The 26923-nt window shown below is 42.2% G+C and overlaps 1 protein-coding gene across 1 annotated transcript in view; it reads right to left on the bottom strand.

Moving 5' to 3' along the window:
* Nucleotides 1-21271, bottom strand: part of LOC142256635 (phospholipase A2 inhibitor and Ly6/PLAUR domain-containing protein-like) — a 45151-nt gene extending 23880 nt beyond the window's left edge. Inside the window, exons 1-3 of the mRNA XM_075328430.1 lie at nt 21193-21271; nt 6344-6457; nt 4873-5022 (exon numbers count right to left, since the gene is read on the bottom strand). Coding sequence (XP_075184545.1) covers nt 4873-5022; nt 6344-6457; nt 21193-21244 — 316 coding nt within the window. The 5' untranslated portion in view covers nt 21245-21271. The remainder of the gene's footprint in view (nt 1-4872; nt 5023-6343; nt 6458-21192) is intronic.
* Nucleotides 21272-26923: the final 5652 nt, after the last annotated feature.

Genomic DNA, 26923 nt, shown 5'->3' with positions numbered 1-26923 from the left:
AAAGAATAAAAGACCACTTACCACAGCAGATCAAGGGTTTTTTCCTTGTGGGCTGTGTAAAGCTTGTGCGAATCTGGTAAAATCTAAAACTTTCAGCAACTTTGATGGGTCCAAAACATTTGTTATTAGGAAACAACTGACATGTGCATCAAGGGGGGTCATTTACCTGGGCGAATGCCCTTGTAAAAAGCTGTACGTTGGTCTGACGACCCGTGAGGTAAAGATCAGAGTGCGAGAGCACTGCAGAGACATTATTAAAGCAAAAACAGTGGAGGACTATACACAGTTAAAAACTCTTCCACGACATTTTAAAGAGTTTCATAACTGCAATCCTTTTTTTCTGAAAGTTAGGGCTATTGATCAGGTAGATCTCGGAATCAGAGGGGGAGATCTGGGCAAGGTTCTGGCCAGAGTGGAAAGCCGGTGGATTTACCGGTTAGGTACACTCAGCCCACAGGGATTAAATGAAACCCTAGGGTTTGGGGCTTTCTTGTGAGTTGAAGCAACGGGGTCCATAGCAATTGTTTTAATTATTCTCTTGTCAAGTTCTTCTTTTTAATGGTTTTAATGTTATGTTGGGATGGATGGAAGTGTGTTTAGGTTTTTAGTTGACATATGTGATTTCTTACTTATACTATTATATTTTTCCATAATAGATATCGCTTTTCATCTGTAGGAGTTGGAAATACAGAAATCCACTATCAAAATCTTGAAGAAAAAGTGTTTCTTATGTATGTTTATAGATAATTGTGAATTATTTAAATGTTGGTGTTAGGTTATGTGTATTGGGGGGTAGGTGACTGGCGGCTTTTTCATAGCATGCCCAGGTAACATCTTGCTTATAGATCGTGGATTCATGCCCGTAGTCAGTTCAGCTTGACGTCCGTATAAACAGGGTTAATTCTCCCGTTTATCAGGAATTGTTTGCGGGCATCAGCGGACTGATTCCTGTTCTATATAGACATTAGAGGTCCTGCTTATAAATTGGGACCATAGTGCCTTCTATGGATATAATGGGTTTTTTTTTTTTTTTTTTTTTTTTTTTTATCCACCATTTATTTGCAATTGGGCTTGATAGCACGATATTGAGACCGGTTACTGTGATATAGTGACTATTAACATCTTTTTGTGCAGTAACAAATTAACTTTATAGTTGTCAGATTATTTTGGACCCGTTACTAATACTCCTTGATTGGAAAATAGTGTAGGTACAATATCCTATAACAGACAACATATGTGAATGTTTTGCGAACTTGCACCTTCTGCATTGCATTAGTCACTTTACTTAACGGTCTGAATATATGTGCAATATTATTTTGCTGCCAGTTGATTCTGCTGCTATAAACATCTCTTTATGTGTGTGTGATTATATTTATTGAATAAAGATTGTTATATAAAGTTTATGAGGAATTTTCTATGTATTTTTACATTATATATGCTACGATGAAATGTTGTAAAATACCCCTTGGAAAAGATGGTTATTCTATTCTGTTTGGGATTTGGTATACTCCTTTATATATGGGGTTCTAATGCTAAATGATTATGGATAAGTAAGAATATTAAGCAATGTGTGCGCCATAATGCAGTAGTCCTACCATTCAATTGCTGAGCGCTCACACGGTCTGAAGCCTCCCGGAACTGAAATGCCGGGCACAATATGTGGGGCGGCTTTTGCCTGTCGGCCACTTCCGGGTGCCTGACACGCAGGCTGCGCTCCACGATTGCCCGACAGGAAGTGACCCTTGATTATGGGAGGAACACGACCGGTGCGAGCGCCGCGAATGCGGTTTGATTGGGCGGCTACCGGTATTTAATCCTGGCGCTTGGTCCAGCCCGACATGCCCCCCGTTGAAGCGGGATGCGAAACGTACGTCGGGGTAGGTGACTGGCGGCTTTTTCTTAATATGCCCAGGTAACGTCTTGCTTATAGATTGTGGATTCATGCCCGTAGTCAGTTCAGCTTGATGTCCGTGCAAACAGGGTTAATTCTCCCGTTCACCGGGAGTTGTTTGCGGGCACCAGCTGACTGATTCCTTGTCTACATAGACATTAGAAAGGCCCTGCTTATAAGCTGGGACCACAGTGCCACCTATGGATGTAATGGGGCTTTCATCCACCATTTATCTGCAATTGGGCTTGATAGCATGATATTGAGACCTGCTATTCTGATGTAGTGACCATTAATATCTTGTTGTGCAGTAACAAATTAACTTTATAGTTGTCAGATTATTTTGGACCCTCCACTAATATTCCTTTATTAGAAAATAGTGTAGGTATAATATCCTTAATGGACAACATATGTGAATATATTGCGAATTTGCACCTTCTGTATTGCATGAGTCACTTTACATAACGGTCTGAATATATGTGCAATATTATTGTGCTGCCAGTTGATTCTGTTGCTGTAAACATCTTTTTATGTGTGTGTGATTTATATTTATTGAATAAAGATTGTTATATATTTAGGACTTTTTGCTCCTTTTTTGGAAAAATGATTACACAAAGTTTTTTCAATTGTTGAGATTATTGACAATAAAAAGCTTTTTAAACCCACCCGTCTCCAGCAACGCTGTCTCTAGCCGATTCTCTCTGCTGCTTCTAAGACGGCTTATTATTCTCATGCATATGCATTTATGCACTGCACAGCCGAACTGGAAGTAGCTACAGAGGGGAGATAGTGACGGCCGGAGACAGCATCCGCGAGTGTTCAGCACCACAGACAGCAGGAACAGGTCCAGGTGAGTTTATCTCCACGTGCTATCATGGATCACGAATCACTGATCAAGGATAGCATATGTAGAACCCATGTATGCCATGAATCACGGCACATGGAGGGACATATGCGTTCTTAACACATCTGTGTTTTTCCCTGATGTGTGAAACAGGCCTTACTTTTTCTCACCTTACCATTTATCTATTTCGCCCCTCCACTGCTCGATTCACACCATCTGGTTCTCAGATCAACCTCTTATTTTCTCTGTCATGAGCTTCATATCCTGGCCCATATTGTCATATCTTTAACCTGTTGACTCTAGGACAGAACTTCCAGCCACAATCAGGCCTTGGAGGTCACTGCACATTGCATGTCATAATATCATGGATGTGGGTGCCCCTGAGACTCTGGTCGCCACAGGGTACTGCACCTCAATTAGGGTGTGTTATCTATCTCAGATAAGGGGGATTAATCACCGATGTTCCATATTTACACACTACATGCAGCTTAGGAGCCTTCACACAGGGTGGGATGGCTCAGGCTTAGCAGGGGGTTGGCCATAGCGATCATGGAACTTCCCCGATCATTGAAACCAGCCACCTGGGGGGCCAGTTCCACTTGGGGGTAGATATAGGTGCAATATACACAGACAAACAGACCCATCAGGACTTAAGGGTGCTTTACATGCTGCGACATCACTAGCGATTGCTAGCGATGCCGAACGTGATAGTACTCGCCCCCGTCGCACATGCGACATCTTGTGATAGCTGCCGTAGCGAACATTATCGCTACGGCAGTGTCACACGGACATACCTTGTCTGCGACGTTGCTGTGACCGCCAAACAATCCCTCCCTCAAGGAGGAGGTGCGTTCGGCATCATAGCAACGTCACTGCGGCATCACTATGCGGTCGACCAATAGAAGCGGAGGGGCGGAGATGAGCGGGACATAACATCCCATCCACCTCCTTCCTTCCGCATTGCCGGTGGACGCAGGTAAGGAGATGTTCGTCGTTTCTGCGGTGTCACACAAAGCGATTTGTGATGCTGCAGGAATGACAAACAACATCGTACCTGCAGCAGCAACGATATAAGGAAAGGAGTGACGTGTCAACGATCACCATTTTTGAGCGATTTTGCGAATGTTGATCGTCGTTCCTTGGTGTCACACGCTGCAATGTCGCTACCGGCGCCGGATGTGCGTAACTAATGACGTGACCCTGATGATATATCGGTAGCGATGTCGCAGCGTGTAAAGCACCCTTTGATCCATTACAGTTAATGAATTAAAGAGGAGGTTCATCCATTTTCATCACTGGCCACATCGATATTATGTTGAGAAACAAGGTTTTTCTCAAATATCTTGTGTTGCCAATAGTGCCTGTGATTGGCGCTATTGTGGTCCACTCATCCCCTTTGCATGACCCCACGGCTCCGTGACCTTTGGGATCCGGTGATGTCACGTCAACTTCCTGTTGACCCGACATCACTGCGGCCAGTCCCGGTCTCCCTGAGTGACTGGGCTGTGGGCGGAGTTTTACCGCTTGTCACAGCCCAACGTCACTCCTGCATGCGGTGCTCTGCAGTAAAAGAGAGAGAAGGGAGATGCTGGGCTGTGACTCTGGGCTGTGACGAGCAAGGAAATGCCACCCACAGACCAGTCACTCAGGAAGACTGCGGTCGCCTCAGTTGATGTGACAACACCGGACATCAGATGTCATGGAGCCCAGGAGTCACACGAAGGGAGTGAATGGACCGCAATAGCACTACTCAGAAGCACTATTGGCAACACAAGGTATTTGAGGGAAACTTTATTTCTCAACACAATATCAATGTGGCCAGTAATATAAAAGGGTGAACTACCCCTTTAAACAAAATAATCCGGCTCAATGAACAGAATCTTCTTTACATGGGAAATCAAATATTTATATAAAATTGCTGTATTAACATATGCATCAACGCATTTCTGCTGCATGTCCACCCTTAATCAGAATTAAAGAGGATTCTGTTCATTGAGCCGGATTTCTTCTTTTTATTTATCTTCAACCCAGCCCTTGGCATTTCTTAGGTCGAGCTGTGAACTCGGATTGGTGGTCATCAGTAATGGTGAGCCGGACTTCTCTATTTATGCCTTAAAGGTAATACCATTGTGATACTTACGCTCATAGCTTTGATTGTTACATAAGTGTCCGGTGCAGCAGAAAACGTTAAATCGAAATTTCATATTTGTTACCATGGCCGAGCCCTTGGTTCCACACAAAGTTTCGTTAGCGCATCCTCTATATATTGTCTTAAAGGTATTATTTTCACCTACAAAAGAAATACATAGAAATATCTGAGAGGGCAATAATGTAAGTTTGTTAGAAGAATCACCGTATTTTTTGGATTGTAAGATGCACTTTTCTCCCAAAAATTTGGGAAGAAAAATGTGGGGTGCATCTTAAATCCAAATGTAGCTTACCGGAAGGTGGAGAATGGGCACTGTGCTGGCTACCATGAGTGCCTGTTCGGGCAGCTGTCTGACTGTCTGTGTGGACTGGTTTCTGCCTGTGCGGGCGGCTCTGTGGAATAGGTCGGTGCAGTGGGTGTACCAAATGCTCTGGCTTCAAATAATGCTGCCCAGTGTCAGATCAAGCGCAGATGGAGCTCTAGACTTATTATTGAGCAAAGAGCTCCATCTGCACACACATCGACTCTGGGTACCATTTCTTTGAAGCCCACACTGCCAACAAAGCATCTGTGACACGCACTACACCTCCCTGCTCCACTCAGCCAGCATAGCCCCCATCGCTGCCATCACATACCTCATCACTGCCATCACAGACCCCACCGCTGCCATCACAGACCCCACCGCTTCCATCACAGGCTCCAGCGCTGCCATCACAGACTCCACCACTGTCAACACAGATCTCACCACTGCCAGCACATACCTCACCACTGCCAGCACAGACCTCACCACTGCCAGCACAGACCTCACCACTGACAGCAAAGACCTCACCACTGCCAGCACAGACCTCACCACTGACAGCAAAGACCTCACCACTGCCAGCACATACCTCACCACTGCCAGCACAGACCTCACCACTGACAGCAAAGACCTCACCACTGCCAGCACAGACCTCACCACTGACAGCAAAGACCTCACCACTGCCAGAACATACCTCACCACTGCCAGCACAGACCTCACCACTGACAGCAAAGACCTCACCACTGCCAGCACATACCTCACCACTGCCAGCACAGACCTCACCACTGACAGCAAAGACCTCACCACTGCCAGCACAGACCTCATCGCTGCCAGCAAAAGCACCACCGCTGCCATCACAGACTCCACTGCTGCCATCACAGACTCCACTGCTGCCATCACAGCCCCCATTGCTGCTGCTGCCAGCACAGCCCCCCCCCCACTGCCAGTAAAGCCTCCACCACAGCACCTGCAGCATCACCCTACTCCACCAGCACCCCTGCCTCCTATGACCTCGCCTTACCACCACTGCCACCCCCTTCCGGTAAGACACAACTGTAGCATACGATGGACTCCATTTTTTTTTACCTTTTTCATCTCTAAATTAGGGGGGCGTCATAATCTGGTGTGTCTTATAAAATAAAAAATATGGTAAGTTGTACTCACCAATGTTAAAGTATTGACAGGCGGTCATACATTGACTTCCAATGCATTCAATCTCAGTCTCGTTACATGTTGTGGAGTTGCGGCAGTAGCATGAATGACATTTATAGGAAAAGACTGTAAAAAGGAAACTAACCAGTTACACATTGTGGAAATAATCAGTAAGAGGAATTCAGGCAAAAAAATTATATACAGATTATCATGAGATTTATCTATCCAGTAAGACCCGGATGTGGGTCATTGCCAAGAATACTCACTTGTCTCCGCACTCCGCCTCCGCGACTTGTATTCTTGACTCATAAAGGCCTCCTATTTTAATATCTGCATCCTATTTGACTTTTTATTTATTCTTTAGTTCATTTGACTATTATGAATATGGGGTGCTCATTCAACCACTATAATTCAATCTGTTTACAACAGAACCCTGTAAACATTTGGCACTTAATTATTGGTACAAATGGGCACCTTTGATGGTCTTTGATTATTTACAGAAATAAGACCTGTCACTTGCCAAAAATATGTATTTTTTGACCTGACGTAAATGTCATTGTTCTCCTGAATCTGGCATTGCTATTCTTTGTTTCCTGCGCCTCTTCAGTCCTATGTGATAAACCATCTTCCCTGAATTCAAATATAGTTGTTTTAAGGCCTCGTTACTAGAGTTGAGCGCGGTTCGAGGTTCGAGGTTCTCCAGTTCTAGGCTCGAGTGATTTTGGGGGCTGTTCGAGATCGAACTAGAACTCGAGCTTTTTGCTAAAATTCGATAGTTCTAGATACGTTCGAGAACGGTTCTAGCAGCAAAAAGCAGGGCTTTTTACAGCTACAGTGTGCAGGAGCCATCGCTGGCAGCCTGCCAGAAGCTGGTAACCAAGATAAACATCGGGTATCCAACCAAAGCGCTTTGGTTAGTAACCCGATGTTTATCCTAGTTACGTGCAGGAAGCCCACACTTCCCCGCTCAGCTCGCTCCACCCCCTCCTGCCCGCGGCATGTACACATACATACACACACACACACACACACACACACACACACACATGGTCCCGCTCGGCTTACCTGCGGTGATGAAATCCCGCCATCCCGACCTCAGTGCTGTCACTGTCCTCCATGGCCGCCGCTTGTCACATCACCTTCTGTCGCTTCCGACCCGAGACTGACTAGCGGTGACGTCACGGGCCTCTCGCGATACTTGGCTGTGAAGGCGGCGGTCATTAAACTCAGTGACAGGTGCTGTCAGTGTGCTGGAGATCAGCGCAGGTAATGTACCTCGCTGACAGCAGCACTTGTCATGCCCTGCAGTGACCTGGGCTGACCCATTGATGTTAGCTCAGGTCACTGCACTGCTCTCCCAGCCAATGGGGAACATCCTGCTCTTCACTGACTGGGACAGTGTGGATCGTCATGGCAACCCCTTGGATTACAGCAGACCTGGATTTGTTTTTCATTCTAATAAATTGGTTAAAGAGGGAATGTTTTGGGGAGTGTTTTTTCAAATAAAAATGTGTTTGTCGTCTATTTTTTTTATTACTGCCTGGGTTGGTGATGTCGGGTATCTGATAGACGCCTGACCTCACCAACCCCAGGGCTTGATGCCAGGTGACATTACACATCTGGTATTAACCCCATATATTACCCCGTTTGCCACCGCACCAGGGCGCGGGATGAGCTGGGGCGAAGCACCAGGATTGGCGCATCTAATGGATGCGCCACTTCTGGGGCGGCTGCGGCCTGCTATTTTTAGGCTGGGGAGAGTCCAATAACCATAGACCTCCCTAGTCTGAGAATATCAGGCCCCAGCTGTCTGCTTTACCTTGGCTGGTGATCCAATTTTGGGGGACCCCTACGTGTTTTTTTTTTTAATTATTTATTTAATTTAAAATAACAGCGTGGGGTGCCCTCAGTTTTGGATTACCAGCCAAGGTGAGGTTGCCAGCTGTGGTCTGCAGGCTGCAGCCGTCTGCTTTACCCTAGCTGGCTACAAAACTAGGGGGAACCCTACGTCATTTTTTTTTTCATTTTTTTGGCTAAATACAAAGCTAAGCACCCCTTAGTGCCACATGAAAGGCACCAAAGGGTGCTCCACTTTTTCTCCACTTTTTCTCCATTTTTTCTCCACTTTTTCTAACATTTTGTCTCCACTTTTTCTACATTTTTTCTACATTTTTCTCACACTTTTCTCCACTTTCTCCACTTTTTCTTCACCAATTTTCTCTCACTTTTTCTCTCACTTTTTCTCCATTTCTTTTTCTCCGACTTTTCTCCATTCAACACTTTTTCTCCACTTTTTCTCCACTCTTTTCTCCACTTTTTCTCCTCACTTTTTCTCCATTTTTTTCTCGCACTTTTTCTACACTTTTTCTCCATTTTTTCTCCATTTTTTTCTCTCACTTTTTCTCCACTTTTTCTCCACTTTTCTTCACTTTTTCTCCACTTTTTCTCCATTTTTTTCTCCACTTTTTCTCCACTTTTTCTCCACTTTTTCTCCATTTTTTTCTCCACTTTTTCTCCACTATTTCTCCACTTTTTTCTCCATTTTTTTCTACACTTTTCTCCACTTTTTCTCCATTTTTTTCTCCAATTTTTTCTCCACTTTTTCTCCCACTTTTTCTCCATTTTTTCTTCACTTTTTCTCCACTTTTTCTCCACTTTTTCTCCATTTTTTCTCCACTTTTTCTCCACTTTTTCTCCATTTTTTTCTCCACTTTTTCTCCACTTTTTCTCCATTTTTTTCTCCACTTTTCTCCACTTTTTCTCCACTTTTCCTCCATTTTTTTCTCACACTTTTTCCTCCCACTTTTTCTACACTTTTTCTTCCATTTTTTTCTCCATTTTTTCTCCACTTTTTCTCCACTTTTTCTCTCCACTTTTTCTTCACTTTTTCTCCACTTTTTCTCCATTTTTTTCTCCACTTTTTCTCCACTTTTTCTCTCACTTTTTCTCCATTTTTTTCTCCACTTTTTCTCCACTATTTCTCCACTTTTTCTCCATTTTTTTCTACACTTTTTCTCCACTTTTTCTCCATTTTTGTCTCCATTTTTTCTCCACTTTTTCTCCACTTTTTTCTCCACTTTTTCTTCACTTTTTCTCCACTTTTTCTCCACTTTTTCTCCATTTTTTTCTCCACTTTTTCTCCACTTTTTCTCCATTTTTTTCTCCACTTTTTCTCCACTTTTTCTCCATTTTTTTCTCCACTTTTTCTCCACTTTTTCTCCACTTATTCTCCACTTTTTCTCCACTTTTTCTCCACTTTTTCTCCACTTTTTCTCCAATTTTTTTCTCCATTTTTCCTCCACTTTTTCTCCACTTTTTCTCCACGTATTCTCCACTTTTTCTCCACTTTTTCTCCACTTTTTCTCCATTTTTTTCTCCACTTTTTCTCCACATTTTCTCACTTTTTCTCCATTTTTTTCTCCACTTTTTCTCTCACTTTTTCTCCACTTTTTCTCCATTTTTTTCTCCACTTTTTCTCCACTTTTTCTCCACTTATTCTCCACTTTTTCTCCACTTTTTCTCCACTTTTTCTCCACTTTTTCTCCATTTTTTCTCCATTTTATCTCCACTTTTTCTCCACTTTTTCTCCACTTTTTCTCCATTTTTTTCTCCCACTTTTTTCTCCACTTTTTCTCCACTTTTTCTCCATTTTTTTCTCCACTTTTTCTCCACTTTTTCTCCACTTTCTCCATTTTTTTCTCCACTTTTTCTCCACTTTTTCTCCACTTTTTTCTCCACTTTTTCTCCACTTTTTCTCCACTTTTTCTCCACTTTTTCTCCATTTTTTTCTCCATTTTTTCTCCACTTTTTCTCCCGTATTCTCCACTTTTTCTCCACTTTTTCTCCACTTTCTCTCCACTTTCTCTCCATTTTTTTCTCCACTTTTTCTCCACTTTTTCTCCACTTTTTCTCCCATTTTTTTCTCCACTTTTTCTCCACTTTTTCTCCACTTTTTCTCCATTTTTTCTCCACTTTTTCTCCACTTTTTCTCCACTTATTCTCCACTTTTTCTCCACTTTTTCTCCATTTTTTCTCCATTTTATCTCCACTTTTTCTCCACTTTTTCTCCACTTTTTCTACATTTTTTTCTCCATTTTTTTCTCCATTTTTTCTCCACTTTTTCCTCCACTTTTTCTCCACTTTTTCTCCATTTTTTTCTCCACTTTTCTCTCACTTTTTCTCCACTTTTTCTCCATTTTTTTCTCCACTTTTTCTCCACTTTTTCTCCATTTTTTTCTCCACTTTTTCTCCACTTTTTCTCCACTTTTTTTCCATTTTTTTCTCCACTTTTTTCTCCACTTTTTCTCCATTTTTTTCTCCACTTTTTCTCCACTTTTTCTCCACTTTTTCTCCACTTCTCCACTTTTTCTCCATTTTTTCTCCATTTTTTCTCCACTTTTTCTCCACTTTTTCTCCCATTTTTTTCTCCATTTTTCCTCCACTTTTTCTCCACTTTTTCTACATTTTTTCTCCACTTTTTCTACGTTTTTTTTCCATTTTTTTTCTCCATTTTTTCTCCACTTTTTCTCCACTTTTTCTCCACTTTTATCCATATTTTCTCCACTTTTTCTCCACTTTTTCTCCACTTTTTCTCCACTTTTTCTCCATTTTTTCTCCACTTTTTCTCCACTTTTTCTCCATTTTTTTTCTCCATTTTTTCTGCACTTTTTCTCCACTTTTTCTCTATTTTTTCTCCACTTTTTATCCATTTTTTCTCCACTTTTTCTCCACTTTTTCTCCATTTTTTCTCCACTTTTTCTCCACTTTTTCTCCACTTTTTCTCCATTTTTTCTCCACTTTTTCTCCACTTTTTCTCCACTTTTTCTCCACTTTTTCTCCATTTTTTCTCCACTTTTTCTCCATTTTTTCTCCACTTTTTCTCCACTTTTTCTCCATTTTTTCTTCACTTTTTATCCATTTTTTTCTCCACTTTTTCTCCACTTTTTCTCCATTTTTTTCTCCACTTTTTCTCCACTTTTTCTCCACTTTTTCTCCATTTTTTTCTCCACTTTTTCTCCACTTTTTCTCCACTTTTTCTCCATTTTTTCTCCACTTTTTCTACACTTTTTCTCCATTTTTTTCTCCATTTTTTCTCCACTTTTTCTCCACTTTTTCTCCACTTTTTCTTCACTTTTTCTCCACTTTTTCTCCATTTTTTTCTCCACTTTTTCTCCACTTTTTCTCCACTTTTTCTCCATTTTTTTCTCCACTTTTTCTCCACTATTTCTCCACTTTTTCTCCATTTTTTTCTACACTTTTTCTCCACTTTTTCTCCATTTTTTTCTCCATTTTTTCTCCACTTTTTCTCCACTTTTTCTCCACTTTTTCTTCACTTTTTCTCCACTTTTTCTCCACTTTTTCTCCATTTTTTTCTCCACTTTTTCTCCACTTTTTCTCCATTTTTTTCTCCACTTTTTCTCCACTTTTTCTCCACTTTTTCTCCATTTTTTTCTCCACTTTTTCTCCACTTTTTCTCCACTTATTCTCCACTTTTTCTCCACTTTTTCTCCACTTTTTCTCCACTTTTTCTCCATTTTTTTTCTCCATTTTTCCTCCACTTTTTCTCCACTTTTTCTCCACGTATTCTCCACTTTTTCTCCACTTTTTCTCCACTTTTTCTCCATTTTTTTCTCCACTTTTTCTCCACTTTTTCTCCACTTTTTCTCCATTTTTTTCTCCACTTTTTCTCCACTTTTTCTCCACTTTTTCTCCATTTTTTTCTCCACTTTTTCTCCACTTTTTCTCCACTTATTCTCCACTTTTTCTCCACTTTTTCTCCACTTTTTCTCCACTTTTTCTCCATTTTTTCTCCATTTTATCTCCACTTTTTCTCCACTTTTTCTCCACTTTTTCTCCATTTTTTTCTCCACTTTTTCTCCACTTTTTCTCCACTTTTTCTCCATTTTTTTCTCCACTTTTTCTCCACTTTTTCTCCACTTTTCTCCATTTTTTTCTCCACTTTTTCTCCACTTTTTCTCCACTTATTCTCCACTTTTTCTCCACTTTTTCTCCACTTTTTCTCCACTTTTTCTCCATTTTTTTCTCCATTTTTTCTCCACTTTTTCTCCACTTTTTCTCCCCGTATTCTCCACTTTTTCTCCACTTTTTCTCCACTTTCTCTCCATTTTTTTCTCCACTTTTTCTCCACTTTTTCTCCATTTTTTTCTCCACTTTTTCTCCACTTTTTCTCCACTTTTTCTCCATTTTTTCTCCACTTTTTCTCCACTTTTTCTCCACTTATTCTCCACTTTTTCTCCACTTTTTCTCCATTTTTTCTCCATTTTATCTCCACTTTTTCTCCACTTTTTTTCCACTTTTTCTACATTTTTTCTCCATTTTTTTCTCCATTTTTTCTCCACTTTTTCTCCACTTTTTCTCCACTTTTTCTCCATTTTTTCTCCACTTTTTCTCCACTTTTTCTCCACTTTTTCTCCATTTTTTTCTCCACTTTTTCTCCACTTTTTCTCCATTTTTTTCTCCACTTTTTCTCCACTTTTTCTCCACTTTTTTTCCATTTTTTTCTCCACTTTTTCTCCACTTTTTCTCCATTTTTTTCTCCACTTTTTCTCCACTTTTTCTCCACTTTTTCTCCACTTCTCCACTTTTTCTCCATTTTTTCTCCATTTTTTCTCCACTTTTTCTCCACTTTTTCTCCATTTTTTTCTCCATTTTTCCTCCACTTTTTCTCCACTTTTTCTACATTTTTTCTCCTCTTTTTTTACGTTTTTTTTCCATTTTTTTCTCCATTTTTTCTCCACTTTTTCTCCACTTTTTCTCCACTTTTTATCCATATTTTCTCCACTTTTTCTCCACTTTTTCTCCACTTTTTCTCCACTTTTTCTCCATTTTTTCTCCACTTTTTCTCCACTTTTTCTCCATTTTTTTCTCCATTTTTTCTCCACTTTTTCTCCACTTTTTCTCTATTTTTTTCTCCACTTTTTATCCATTTTTTCTCCACTTTTTCTCCACTTTTTCTCCATTTTTTCTCCACTTTTTCTCCACTTTTTCTCCACTTTTTCTCCATTTTTTCTCCACTTTTTCTCCACTTTTTCTCCACTTTTTCTCCACTTTTTCTCCATTTTTTCTCCACTTTTTCTCCATTTTTTCTCCACTTTTTCTCCACTTTTTCTCCATTTTTTCTTCACTTTTTATCCATTTTTTTTCTCCACTTTTTCTCCACTTATTCTCTACTTTTTCTCCACTTTTTCTCCACTTTTTCTCCACTTTTTCTCCGTTCTTTTTCTATGGTCGGTCTACCCATTAGCTCTGCCATGCATACTGTAGCTCTACACCTACTGCACATGTTACTTTATGATTGACATCTCTTTCGTACCAGAGCTGTCTAAGCCTACTCTGACCCCATATTTGTCATTACTATATTGTCCTTGTACTGTATTATGACATTTGTATCATGTGTTTCATTTCTTGCTGTGTTGCAATTTTTTTGCTGCATCCCAATTGTACCTCTACATTGTTCGAGTTTATGTCATTGTTCTCTCACTCTTATGTGATACTGATTATTGTCATTTTTCATGATTTCATGCAGATAAGTCCAATCTGACGAAGGCTCAGGCCGTAACGTCATTTGTAACTTGTTTTGGACAAAAACATATATGCTTATGAAAAAATTTTTTTCTTAATACGGACCAATAAAGAGTGATTTTGCATTACTATCCGTTATGACTTACTGACTTAGTTTGGGAGATTTAGAGTGCCGAGGTTACTCACTAATTTTATCTATTATTACCTCTGAGCACCTATATACCAGTGAGCAGAGCTTCCTCTACAGTAGTTCTCCTGATTAGGCATGCCCTTACCTCATGAGCAGGGCATTGCAGCTTTGGTAGCAACCATTACGACATGGACTCTGCTGCTGTGGACCCGGGGAGAGTGAGTGCAGATTCATTGCACCCACACTCCTCACATGAAGGGTCCGCACTCCTAGAAAATGGGGGATACGTTCCCTGAGTGTCTCCCCCCCATATTCTAGATGGTCCAGAGTCGTCGTGGGACCCCTTTATTTTTTTTCTTACAATAAATTGGTGAAAGAGGAAATGTTTTGGGGACTGTTTTTTCAAATAAATTTCTTTTGTCGATTTTTTTGTTTTTTTGTTAGTACTGACAGTTTATGATGTTGGGTATCTAATAGACGCCATGACATCACAAACTGCTGGGCTTGATCTCAGGTGACTTTACAGCTAGTATCAACCTGATTTATTACCCCGTTTGCCACTGCACCAGGGCACGGGATGAGCTGGGGGGAAGCGCCAGGATTGGCGCATCTAGTGGATGCGCCACGTCTGGGGTGCCTGCGGCCTGCTATTTTTAGGCTGTGAAGGCCCAATAACTATGGACCTTCCGACCCTTAGAATACCAGACCACAGCTGCCGCTTTACCTTGGCTGGTGATCCAATTTGGGGGGGACCCTACTTTTATTGTGTAATTATTAATATTTATAAAATAATTATAAAAAAGAGCCTGAGGGGACCTCCACATTGGATCCCCAACCACGGTAAAGCTGCCAGCTGTGGTTTTCAGGCTACAGCCGTCTGCTTTACCCTAGCTGGCTATCAAAAATGGGGGGACCCAACGTCATTTTTTTTTTTAACTATTTTTTAAATAGAAAAAATTAATGGGCTTCCCTGTATTTTGATTGCCAACCAAAGTAACGGCAGGCAGATGGGAGTGGCAACCCATAGCTGTCTGCTTTATCTGCGCTGAGAATCAAAAATACCGCGGAGCGCTACGTCATTTTTTTAAAGATTTATTTTTACAGCACTGTGATGTCCAGCAATCAAAATACAGGGAAGCCCATTTTATTTTTAGTTATTTAAATAAATAATTAAAAAAAATATATATGGGCTCCCGCTGCATTTTTTGTATTGCTAGCTAGCGGTAATCCAAGCAGCTACTGGCTGCTAACCCCCACTGCTTGGTGTTACCTTCACTGGCAATGGAAAATCCAGGGAAGCATTTTTTATTTTTTTGCCAAAAAACTACAAAAAAAGGACGTGAGCTTCGCCATATTTTTGTATGCTAGCCAGGTATAGCAGGCAGGTGCTGGAAGAGTTGGATACAGCGCCAGAAGATGGCGCTTCTATGAAAATGCCATTTTCTGAGGCGGCTGCAGACTGCAATTCGCAGCAGTGGGGCCCAGAAAGCTCAGGCCAACCTGTGCTGCGGATTCCAATCCCCAGCTGCCTAGTTGTACCTGGCTGGACACAAAAATGGGGCGAAGCCTACGTCATTTGTTTTCTAATCATTTCATGAAATAATAAAAAAAGGGCTTCCCTTTATTTTTGGTTCCCAGCCGGGTACAATTAGGCAACTGGGGGTTGGCGGCAGCCGTACCTGCCTGCTGTACCTGGCTAGCATACAAAAATATGGCGAAGCCCGCACAATTTTTTCAGGGGGCAAAAAAATTCTGCATACAGTCCTGGATGGAGTATGCTGAGCCTTGTAGTTCTGCAGCTGCTGTCTGTCTGTATGGAGAAGAGCAGGCAGCAGCTGCAGAACTACAAGGCTCAGCATACTCCGTCCAGGACTGTATGCAGAATTTTTTTGCCCACCAAAAAAATGACGTGGGCTTCGCCATATTTTTGTATGCTAGCCAAGTACAGCAGGCAGCCACGGGCTGCCTCCAACCCCCAGTTGCCTATTTGTACCCGGCTGGGAACCAAAAATATAGGGAAGCCCGTTTTTTTTTAATTATTTCACTTATTTCATGAAATAATTAAAAAACAAATGACGTGGGCTTCGCCCCATTTTTGTGTCCAGCCGGGTACAACTAGGCAGCTGGGGATTGGAATCCGCAGCACAGGTTAGCCCAAGGTTTCTGGGCGCCTCTGCTGCGGATTTCAGTCCGCAGCCGTCCCAGAAAATGGCGCTCTCATAGAAGCGCCATCATCTGGCGCTGTATCCAACTCTTCCAACAGCCCTGGAGCCAGGTGGCTTGTTGGGTAATCATGAGTTAATACTGGCTTTGTTTTACTAGCCAGTATTAAGCCAGAGATTCTTAATGTCAGGCACGTTTGACCCGGCCATTAAGAATCTCCAATAAAGGGTTAAAAAAAAACACCACACAGAGAAAAAATACTTTAATAGAAATAAATACACAGACACATTAGAGACTCCATCTTTATTACCCCCTGTCAGCCTTCCACGATCCTGCTCTTCTGTCTTCTTTCTTTCTAGTGTAGTAGTAGTGACCATTGTAGTGAGGATGAGGTTCCCCAGCTCATCACTTGATGAGATGGGGAACCTCATCCTCACTACAATCCTCACTAGTGTAGTAGTAGTGACGATTGTAGTGAGGATGAGGTTCACCAGCTCATCACTTGGGGCTGGGGAACCTCATCCTCACTACAATCCTCACTACAATCGGGAAGCAGCGTGCAGCCTTCACTCCGTGAGTGATCAGTGCTGGCTCTCAGCGGTAACAGCGGTAACGCTGACAGACGCGTTACCATAGCAATGGTGCTCTCGGAGCTGCGGTTAGCGGTGACGTCACCGCTAACTGCGTTGCTATTGCAACGGTGATCTCCGTTAATGACCGGCTGTGTCAGCCGGTCCCTAACGGAACAGGGAGTCGACCGTGTGCTAGAGCATGTCGCCGGTACACGGCGATACACATATGTGCACCGTGTACCGGAGAGATGCACTCGCAGGTCCTACATGACGCGTCATAGTCATGTGGCCAGTCTGTAGCCAATGAGATAATAGCCACGTGACTGGTCACATGGCTATTTTGACGTCACGATAGGTCCTGCATCTCTGCTGGCAGTGCCGGTCACCGGGAGGATTCAGCGATCATCGGATGGAATAGCGGCAGGAGACAGAGTGCAGAAGGGATTGCGGGGACTGGTAAGTGTTATGGCAATGTTTATTAACTGTTTGTGTACATTTATAATGCATTTTTATGTGTTTGTGATTGCCTCCCATTATAGCCTATAGGTTCGAGTTTGGTTCGTCGAACGTTCGACGAGCCCAACTCGAACGGGACCCCCGTTCGGCGAACCGACCTCGAGCCGAACCGCGACCGGTTCGCTCATCTCTACTCGTTACACGCAACGACGTATCTAACGATATATCGCCGGGGTCACGGATTCCGTGACGCACATCCGGCATTGTTAGCGACGTCGTTGTGTGTAACAGCTCCGAGCGAGGGTTAACGATGGAAAATACTCACCTTATCGTTCATCGTTGACATGTCGTTCCTTTTCAAAAAAATCGTTGATTCTTGAGGACCCAGGTTGTTTGTCGTTCCCAAGGCAGCACACATCGCTACGTGTGACACCCCGGGAATGACGAACTACAGCTTACCTGCGGCCGCCGGCAATGCGGAAGGAAGAAGGTGGGCAGAATGTTACGGCTGCTCATCTCCGCCCCTCCGCTTCTATTGGGCGGCCGCTTAGTGACGCCACTGTGACGAAGCATGAACCGCCCCCTTAGAAAGGAGGCGGTTTGCCGGCAACAGCGACGTCGCTAGGTAGGTAAGTCCGTGTGATGGCTCCTAACGATTTTGTGTGCCACAGGAAGCGATTTGCCCGTGATGCACAAACGACGGGGACGGGTACTTTCACCAGCGATATCGCTAGCAATATTGCTGCATGTAAAGCCCCCTTTATTCAATTTGGTGTGGAACACAGAAAAACTCACAGAGGCAAGGGTTGAGGACCACACACACTTAGGGGTACTTTGCACCTTGCGACATCGCTACTGCGATATTGTCGGGGTCAAATTGAAAGTGATGCACATCCGGCGCCAGTAACGATGTCGCAACGTGTAAAGCCTAAATGCACCGATTTACAATCGCAAAAGCGTCGTAAATCGGCGATCTGTGTAGCGTCAGTCATTTCCATAATTTAGGGATGACTAATGTTACGATGTTGTTCCTCGTTCCTGCGGCAGCACACATCGCTGTGTGTGAAGCCGCAGGAGTGAGGAACATCTCCTTACTTGCCTCCACCGGCTATGCGGAAGAAAGGAGGTGGGCGGGATGTTCATGTCCCACTCATCTCCACCCCTCCGCTTCTATTGGCCGCCTGCAGTGTGACGTCGCTGTGATGCCGCATGACCCGCCTTCTTAGGAAGGAGGCTGGTCGCTGGCCAGAGCGACATCGCAGGGCAGGTAAGTGCGTGTTAAGCTGCTGTAGCGATAATGTTCGCTACGGCAGCTATCACAAGATTTTGCATGTGCGATGGGGGTGGGGACTATCGCGCTCGGCATCGCTAGCCGATGCTAGCGATGTCGCAATGTGCAAAGTACCCCTTAGGTAACAAGAGCAGGGAAGAAAGAGACATATCACAGGAATGGAGAAGCTCAGGATCAAAAGAGAAACAATGTCATATTTGGGATAACAGCCACATTTACACCAGCCCAAAAAGTACTTATTTATGGCAAGAGGTTCTGTATAAATGCAAATAATTTGGGTTTAACATTTTTTTGCAATTGAATTTCATTTGGGTTTTAAAGTTGTTTATTTGCATCATATTATCTATTTAATAAAGCTCAGTGTATATATGTACAGTATGTGTGCATGTATATGTGTATGTCCGCTAAAGAAATCAGCACCGTCGCATGTAAAAATCACAAAATTTTGCACAGCCGCCCCATTTGACTCAGGAATATCATAGACTATGTTATGAGGGGAAATTTTAACCCTTTATAGTTATTTTCCAAAAAACCTGCTTACATTAAAGCCAATGGAGCTGGGAGACACAATGCAGCCAGAACTTCAGAAGAATGTTGGCGTGTTAAGGCCGCTTTACATGCTACAATTTATCTGACGATATGTCGTCGGGGTCATGGTTTTCATGACACACTTCCGCCATCATTAGCGACGTCATTGCGTGTGACACCTACGTGCGACTCTGAAAGATCGCAAATAGGGTGAAAATCGTTGATCGTTGACACGTCGTTCAGTTTCAAAATATTATTCGTCGTTTGGAACGCAGCAGACATATTGCTACGTTTGACACCCTGCCAACGACCAACAACATCCACTCGACCGCCTTGGTCAAACAATATATCGTTGAACGATGTAGCATCGTTTTTGAGATGTGTACATGTGACCGCTACAAAATGACCTATGAGCGAACTCGGCAAATCGTAACAACGATCTGGGCTTGTCACATCGCTAATGAGATCCCTAGTGATATTGTTGTGTGTAAAGCAGCCTTTACAATGCAGCTAGGGAAAGAGACAGACAGAGACAGAAAGAGACAAAGAGACACAGACAGAGACAGACAGACAGAGACAGACACATTTCTTTAAAATTTAGCGGTACAGGCGTCCACAGAAACACAAAGTTAGCGATCCAGATTTGGAGTTAGTTACCAAAAAACCTGCTTACATTAAAGTCAATGGCGCTGGGAACAGATCTGTTATTATAGGCTCCAATTATAGACAGGGTGATGTAAGTCACATGACTTTTCCTGTATACTAATTGTGTGGGGTTTTATGAGGTAATATTTTGGCTGTTTTGACAGTTAACCTGGATGTTTAGACAGACAGGGAAAGAGACAGACAGGGAAAGAGACAGAGAGACAGTGAAAGGCAGAGACAGACAGACAAAGAGACAGACACAAAGAGACTTACAGGGAAAGAGACAGACATGAAAAGAAAGAGACAGGGAAAGAGAGAGACAGAAAGGGAAAGATATAGAGAGACAGACAGACAGGGAACGAGATAGAGAGATAGACAGGGAAAGAGTCAGACAGGGAAAGATATAGAGAGACAAACAGGTAAAGAGATAGACAGACAGGGAAAGAGACAGACAGGGAAAAAGAGACAGAGACAGACAGGGAAATAGACAGACAAACAAGGAAAGAGACAGACAGACAAGAAAAGACAGACAAAGAGATAGAGATAGACATGGAAAGAGACAGACAGATACAGATAGACAAAGTTAAAAAGACAGACAGGGAAAGACAGGGAAAGAGACAGACAGAAACAGACAAAGACAGACAGGGAAAGAGATAGAGAGACAGACAGGGAAAGAGACAGACAAAGCGATAGAGAGACAGACAGTCAGACAGAGACTGGGAAAGAGAACTAGAGACAGTTACTATCCTGAGCAATGCCGGGTACTACAGCTAGTTAACTATACAATATTAGGGAGTTTGTATCTGTTTTGCACCTCAAAATTTTGCACCAGGGCCCAACTTTAGTTATGGCACTGGCTACAAGCATCCCAACATAATCAGTTACTTGACTGATTCTTATGTAACTAACTAATTCTACAGTCAGAAATGAACAGTGAAAGGGTGCAGTCATACAGCCATATCCTACAGACGACAATTGCATGGCAATGCTCGGACTGGCCAGTGGCTCGGGTCAGGCGTGCCACCAGTCAGTCTGAGCATTGCAATGCAATAGTTGTCCCTATATGCAACGTGGATCTTGAAGACAGCAAAAGATGGAAAACTTTTAATTACATCACACTGTAAAAAAAAAAAAAAAAGCTAAAAATCCCCAGACTTTTTAGTAAAAAAAAAATGCACCCAAAAATGTCCTTATCTTTTAAGGCCCTTTCAGATCTTGTCATTAAAGGGTTAATAGTGCAAGAAGTGTAAGAGATGAGCCCACATAAAATAAGCATTGTAGAGGAAAGAGTTGGGTCTTTCTGAACATACCACTGTCCCATGTAAGTGCCAGTGCCATGTAAAATTTTGGGGCACATTTATTAGAGGTCCCATTTTCCTAACACTCATTTTTCCGATTAAAAAAATGTTCTAGTGTCACCATATTTACCATAAAAACATTTAAAGGTAATATTCTAAGCTATAGATTAATTTAGGAGCATGACAAAAAAAGTTTACAATGTATATATTCTGTAAAGTGGCTGCACCCATCTTACCAGATCCGACAAGAGCAGAGATCATGCAAAGTAAAGCCCCCAGGTTCTTCATTGTGGATGATTGGGCGTCTTCTCGGATTCTCTTCTGCTCGTTCTGTTGTCTGTACACCGGGATCATATAAATACTTTTTGGAAACTATTGTATTATGGGATGGATTAGATTTCTGCCATAACATTTGCAATGACGCACCACAATTATAAACATTCATTGGCAAAAAAAATTCTCCCGCCAGCAAAGTTGAAGGTTATTCCAGCAAGTAACAATGATGTGGCATTCTATATTATGGAATGTGTTAGAATATCTGTATACTTCATCTCGCCAAAAGCAAATGTTTATTATAAAATGTGTTAAGAAAATATATTTACCTTCTCGGAGAAAATGAAATTAATAAAATTCATGTTTGTTGTATACACAAGCTTCTTATTGTTTGTTTCCATTTCAGGTGCTAAAGCAAATTTCCATAAATTAATCCTATATTTTTAAATACACATATACAGGGCTTTTAGCGTTTTAATATCTGAATGACTCTGAAATTCTTTTTTCTTGACACATAATTATTATACTTTTTCATTGATATTTTTATGATATAGTTTTAGCATGTTATATATTTCTTTAACTCATTCTCATGCCATGAGATATATATATATATATATATATATATATATATATATACAGTTAGGTCCAGAAATATTTGGACAGTGACACAAGTTTTGTTATTTTAGCTGTTTACAAAAACATGTTCAGAAATACAATTATATATATAATATGGGCTGAAAGTGCACACTCCCAGCTGCAATATGAGAGTTTTCACATCCAAATCGGAGAAAGGGTTTAGGAATCATAGCTCTGTAATGCATAGCCTCCTCTTTTTCAAGGGACCAAAAGTAATTGGACAAGGGACTCTAAGAGCTGCAATTAACTCTGAAGGCGTCTCCCTCGTTACCCTGCAATCAATGAAGTAGTTAAAAGGTCTGGGGTTGATTACAGGTGTGTGGTTTTGCATTTGGAAGCTGTTGCTGTGACCAGACAACATGCGGTCTAAGGAACTCTCAATTGAGGTGAAGCAGAACATCCTGAGGCTGAACAAAAAGAAAAAATCCATCAGAGAGATAGCAGACATGCTTGGAGTAGCAAAATCAACAGTCGGGTACATTCTGAGAAAAAAGGAATTGACTGGTGAGCTTGGGAACTCAAAAAGGCCTGGGCGTCCACAGATGACAACAGTGGTGGATGATCGCCGCATACTTTCTTTGGTGAAGAAGAACCCATTCACAACATCAACTGAAGTCCAGAACACTCTCAGTGAAGTAGGTGTATCTGTCTCTAAGTCAACAGTAAAGAGAAGACGCCATGAAAGTAAATACAAAGGGTTCACATCTAAATGCAAACCATTCATCAATTCCAAAAATAGACAGGCCAGAGTTAAATTTGCTGAAAAACACCTCATGAAGCCAGCTCAGTTCTGGAAAAGTATTCTATGGACAGATGAGACAAAGATCAACCTGTACCAGAATGATGGGAAGAAAAAAGTTTGGAGAAGAAAGGGAACGGCACATGATCCAAGGCACACCACATCCTCTGTAAAACATGGTGGAGGCAACGTGATGGCATGGGCATGCATGGCTTTCAATGGCACTGGGTCACTTGTGTTTATTGATGACATAACAGCAGACAAGAGTAGCCGGATGAATTCTGAAGTGTACCGGGATATACTTTCAGCCCAAATTCAGCCAAATGCCGCAAAGTTGATCGGACGGCGCTTCATAGTACAGATGGACAATGACCCCAAGCATACAGCCAAAGCTACACAGGAGTTCATGAGTGCAAAAAAGTGGAACATTCTGCAATGGCCAAGTCAATCACCAGATCTTAACCCAATTGAGCATGCATTTCACTTGCTCAAATCCAGACTTAAGACGGAAAGACCCACAAACAAGCAAGACCTGAAGGCTGCGGCTGTAAAGGCCTGGCAAAGCATTAAGAAGGAGGAAACCCAGTGTTTGGTGATGTCCATGGGTTCCAGACTTAAGGCAGTGATTGCCTCCAAAGGATTCGCAACAAAATATTGAAAATAAAAATATTTTGTTTGGGTTTGGTTTATTTGTCCAATTACTTTTGACCTCCTAAAATGTGGAGTGTTTGTAAAGAAATGTGTACAATTCCTACAATTTCTATCAGATATTTTTGTTCAAACCTTCAAATTAAACGTTACAATCTGCACTTGAATTCTGTTGTAGAGGCTTCATTTCAAATCCAATGTGGTGGCATGCAGAGCCCAACTCGCGAAAATTGTGTCACTGTCCAAATATTTCTGGACCTAACTGTATGCCTGTGATGGTGGAATATGGGGGTTGTGTATCATGTTGTGTAGGTTTGGATTTTAGGCTTGGTGCACTGTCCATTATTTGTATTGCTTGTGTGTACATTGTATTGTCTGAAGGTAAGAACCCCCTGTAGTATTTCTGTCCATAGGTCTGGGGAAGGGGCTTGGGATCCACATAAACTCTCTGCTAACCTGAAGAATTGGTCAGTCAGGCTGGAAAAGACAAGAGAGAAGGATTGATCCTCTGAGGGAAAAACTGAGGCTGTGGCCAGCACCCCAGAGAGACTGTGAAAAACCCCGATTTCCCTGGAGAAGGACTGCTGGAGGATTCTGACTGATCCCTGGGACATTTATGCCATTACTGGACTATTTTACCCTTTGTGTGGTGGATTATTTGACAGACATTCTGGATCGCATGAAATAAATATTCTTTGGATTCTTCACCCATCTCTCGCTCTGTTGATATCGGAGAAGGACCTCATAAATAAATAAAAAAAAATCTTTATTTTCATATAGCGCTAACATATTCCGCAGCACTTTACATACATCAGAAACACTGTCCCCATTGGGGCTCATAATCTACGTTCCCTATGTGTATGTCTTTGGAGTGTGGGAGGAAACCGGAGAACCCGGAGGAAACCCATGCAAACATGGGGAGAACATACAAGCTCCTTACAGATGTTGTCCTTGGTGGGATTTGAACCGAGGACCCCAGCGCTGCAAGACTGCAGTGCTAACCACTGAGCCACTGTGCCGCCAACCTCATGACAATGCCCATATTCTGAATTGCAATATTTGCAACATTTTTATGCATGGACTAGTTTCTCCATACAGGAAGTGTCTTCGATAAAGGTTTGCCAATTTCAAATTCGATACGAGCCTGAGATTGTTCGTTTGGGCCCGGCAAAACTGAGCACCACCCTGAAAAGTCCGTAATGTTTGCTTTTGTTTGTTTTCTGCCCCCAAGCATTTCCAAAAATGCTTTTTTCATAGCTATTTTTGCTTTTGTATATGATTCTGATGCTGTTTGAGGTGGGGATGTGTAAAATCAGTGGAGGAAGCGGGGACTCTGCACCGGTAGAAGGTTTTTTATTTGCGGTGCCATGTTGTTTTTTTTCCTTAGCTTTATTTGTGGATGTTCTTGCAGCCAATCACGATGCAGCAAACACTCTCAAGGTGGAGACAGAAGGGCTTCTTGTGATTGGCTTGCAGAGTGCATATAAATAGCGGCCATTTTGAATTGGCTCCATTTTCTGAATGTTGCTCATCAGGGAAGGTTCTGCTGCTAGACAGTGAGATTAGGGATTTAATGGTCAGCAGATTAACTAGATAGGCCAGCGATAGTTTAGAATAGGGAAGTGCAATGTAGGGAGAGGTGTTGTTGTGAAACAAATCGGCACATTAAATCATAGAAGTAGGGAATGGAGGTACTAGTAGTGCATGAAAAACAAACCTAGTGGCGCCTCTATGGCTGGGCGACTCTATGTCTGGGTGACATCGCATTTGCACTCCATGGATCAACCTGGTTGTACTGCAATTTCTATGGCAGTATTATGTCCTGGATGAGCCACTGCAGAAGGTACGGTCACTGTGGGCTCACTTTCTCAAATTAAAATACCGACCCCAGCCTGTGCGTTGCACATAATATAACTCCCTGGTGTTTTAAGGCCCTTTGGGGAGAGGACAATTAATGCTACTGTACTACTGGTTTTGAAGACAGTGTTCCTGGAAAGAGAGGCCTATGCCTGCCCCTAATCCATGTCTTGATTTAAAAAAAAAAAAAAAAAAAATACTGGCCCACACCCTATGTGTTACATTGACCATTACTCTCTGGTGTTTTAAGGGCTTATGGGGAGGGGGAAATTGATGCTGCTGTACTGCTGTTTTTGAAGACAGAGACTACAAGATGTGCCTCCAAATTTTGTGTAGTGGTTACTGCCAGTGTTCTTTGAAAGAAAGGCCTACTCCTGTGACTTATGTGAGCTGAATTTTGCAAATTAAAATACCGGCGCACAGCCTGGGTGTTGCATGGACCGTACCGCCCTGCTCTTTTAACACCCTATGGGGAGGGGGGTAATTGATGATATTGTACTGCTGTGTCCCTGGAAGGATTTTTAATGCCAAGACTACTACATAGGTCTCCAATTTGTGTCTTGTCTGTACTGTCAGGAATATGGGAGTGCCAGCTCTACACCTGTCTCTCATCCACCTCTATATTTCTTATGTCAATAGCCTAGGAAGCTAATGGCTATGCTAAAACAGTGGTGTTGTACTGTAAAACATATTTCTGCTGGTTTGGAAGTTTTCAAGTCCCCTAAAGGTGTTTTCTGTGCTTTACATTTAGCTTCCCATTAAAACAAATGGGGTTCGGGAAGGTTTGATAATGGTTTGAAGTTTGGTACGATAAAGATTTGCGAACGCACCCCTTGTTCATTTTAGTTTGGTGAACTGACCACGGGGGATTTGCTCATCTTTATTAGTTATGAGCGGGCGATACCATGCTCACGTGCTCGGAACTCATAATGAGCAGTTGGATGCTCGAGTGAGCGCAGAAAAATCTTCCGGAAAAATGCTTGAGTCCACCATTGAATTCCATTATAGTCGGGTACTTGATTCGGGCCCATCCAAGCACCAACTGTTCATTACGAGTACCGAGAACCCGAACATTATAGTGCTCACTTTTCACTAGTGTTGAGTACTGAGCACCTGAGCATGTTAGTGCCCACTCATCACTAGTTACCAGTACTGAGCACCTGAGCATGGTAGTGCCCGCTCATCACTAGTTACCAGTACTGAGCACCCGAGCATGGTAGTGCCCACTCAACACTAGTTATGAGTACTACTGACCACCTGAGCATAGTAGAGCTCACTCATCACTAGTTAAAAGTACCGAGCACCCAAGCATGGTAGTGCCTGCTCATCACTAGTTACGAGTACTGAGCACTGAGTAAAGTGCTTAGTGCAAGGACTACTATAAAATAAATATCCATTTATCATATACAGCAAAGTGCATAGTGCAAAATGAAATATCCAAGTGATATGTTGTATATGATGGAGATATAATATAATTACCCATATAGAACAAGAAAGTGTACCGCTATGCCCCGACGTGCATTTCAGTGACCCCCTGAGGAAAGGATCGCTGAAACGCGCATCGGGGCATAGCAGTACACTTTGGATCATTTACAGACCACATTGAAGGTATAGTTTCCTTTACAATTTAATACATCCTTACACTTTATTGTTCTATATGGGTAATTATACTATATCTCTATCATATGCAACATATCACTTGGATATTTAATTTTGCACTATGCACTTTGCTGTATATGATAAATGGATATTTATTTTATAGTGGTCCTTCCTTGCACTAAGCACTTTATATTCCTAGTAAACCGCTGCTATAA

Source organism: Anomaloglossus baeobatrachus, chromosome 11, assembly GCF_048569485.1.
Source record: "Anomaloglossus baeobatrachus isolate aAnoBae1 chromosome 11, aAnoBae1.hap1, whole genome shotgun sequence".
Classification (NCBI taxonomy): Eukaryota; Metazoa; Chordata; class Amphibia; order Anura; family Aromobatidae; genus Anomaloglossus; species Anomaloglossus baeobatrachus.
The sequence above is the reverse complement of the archived record's forward strand: the minus strand, read 5'-3'. Positions and strand labels throughout refer to the sequence as shown.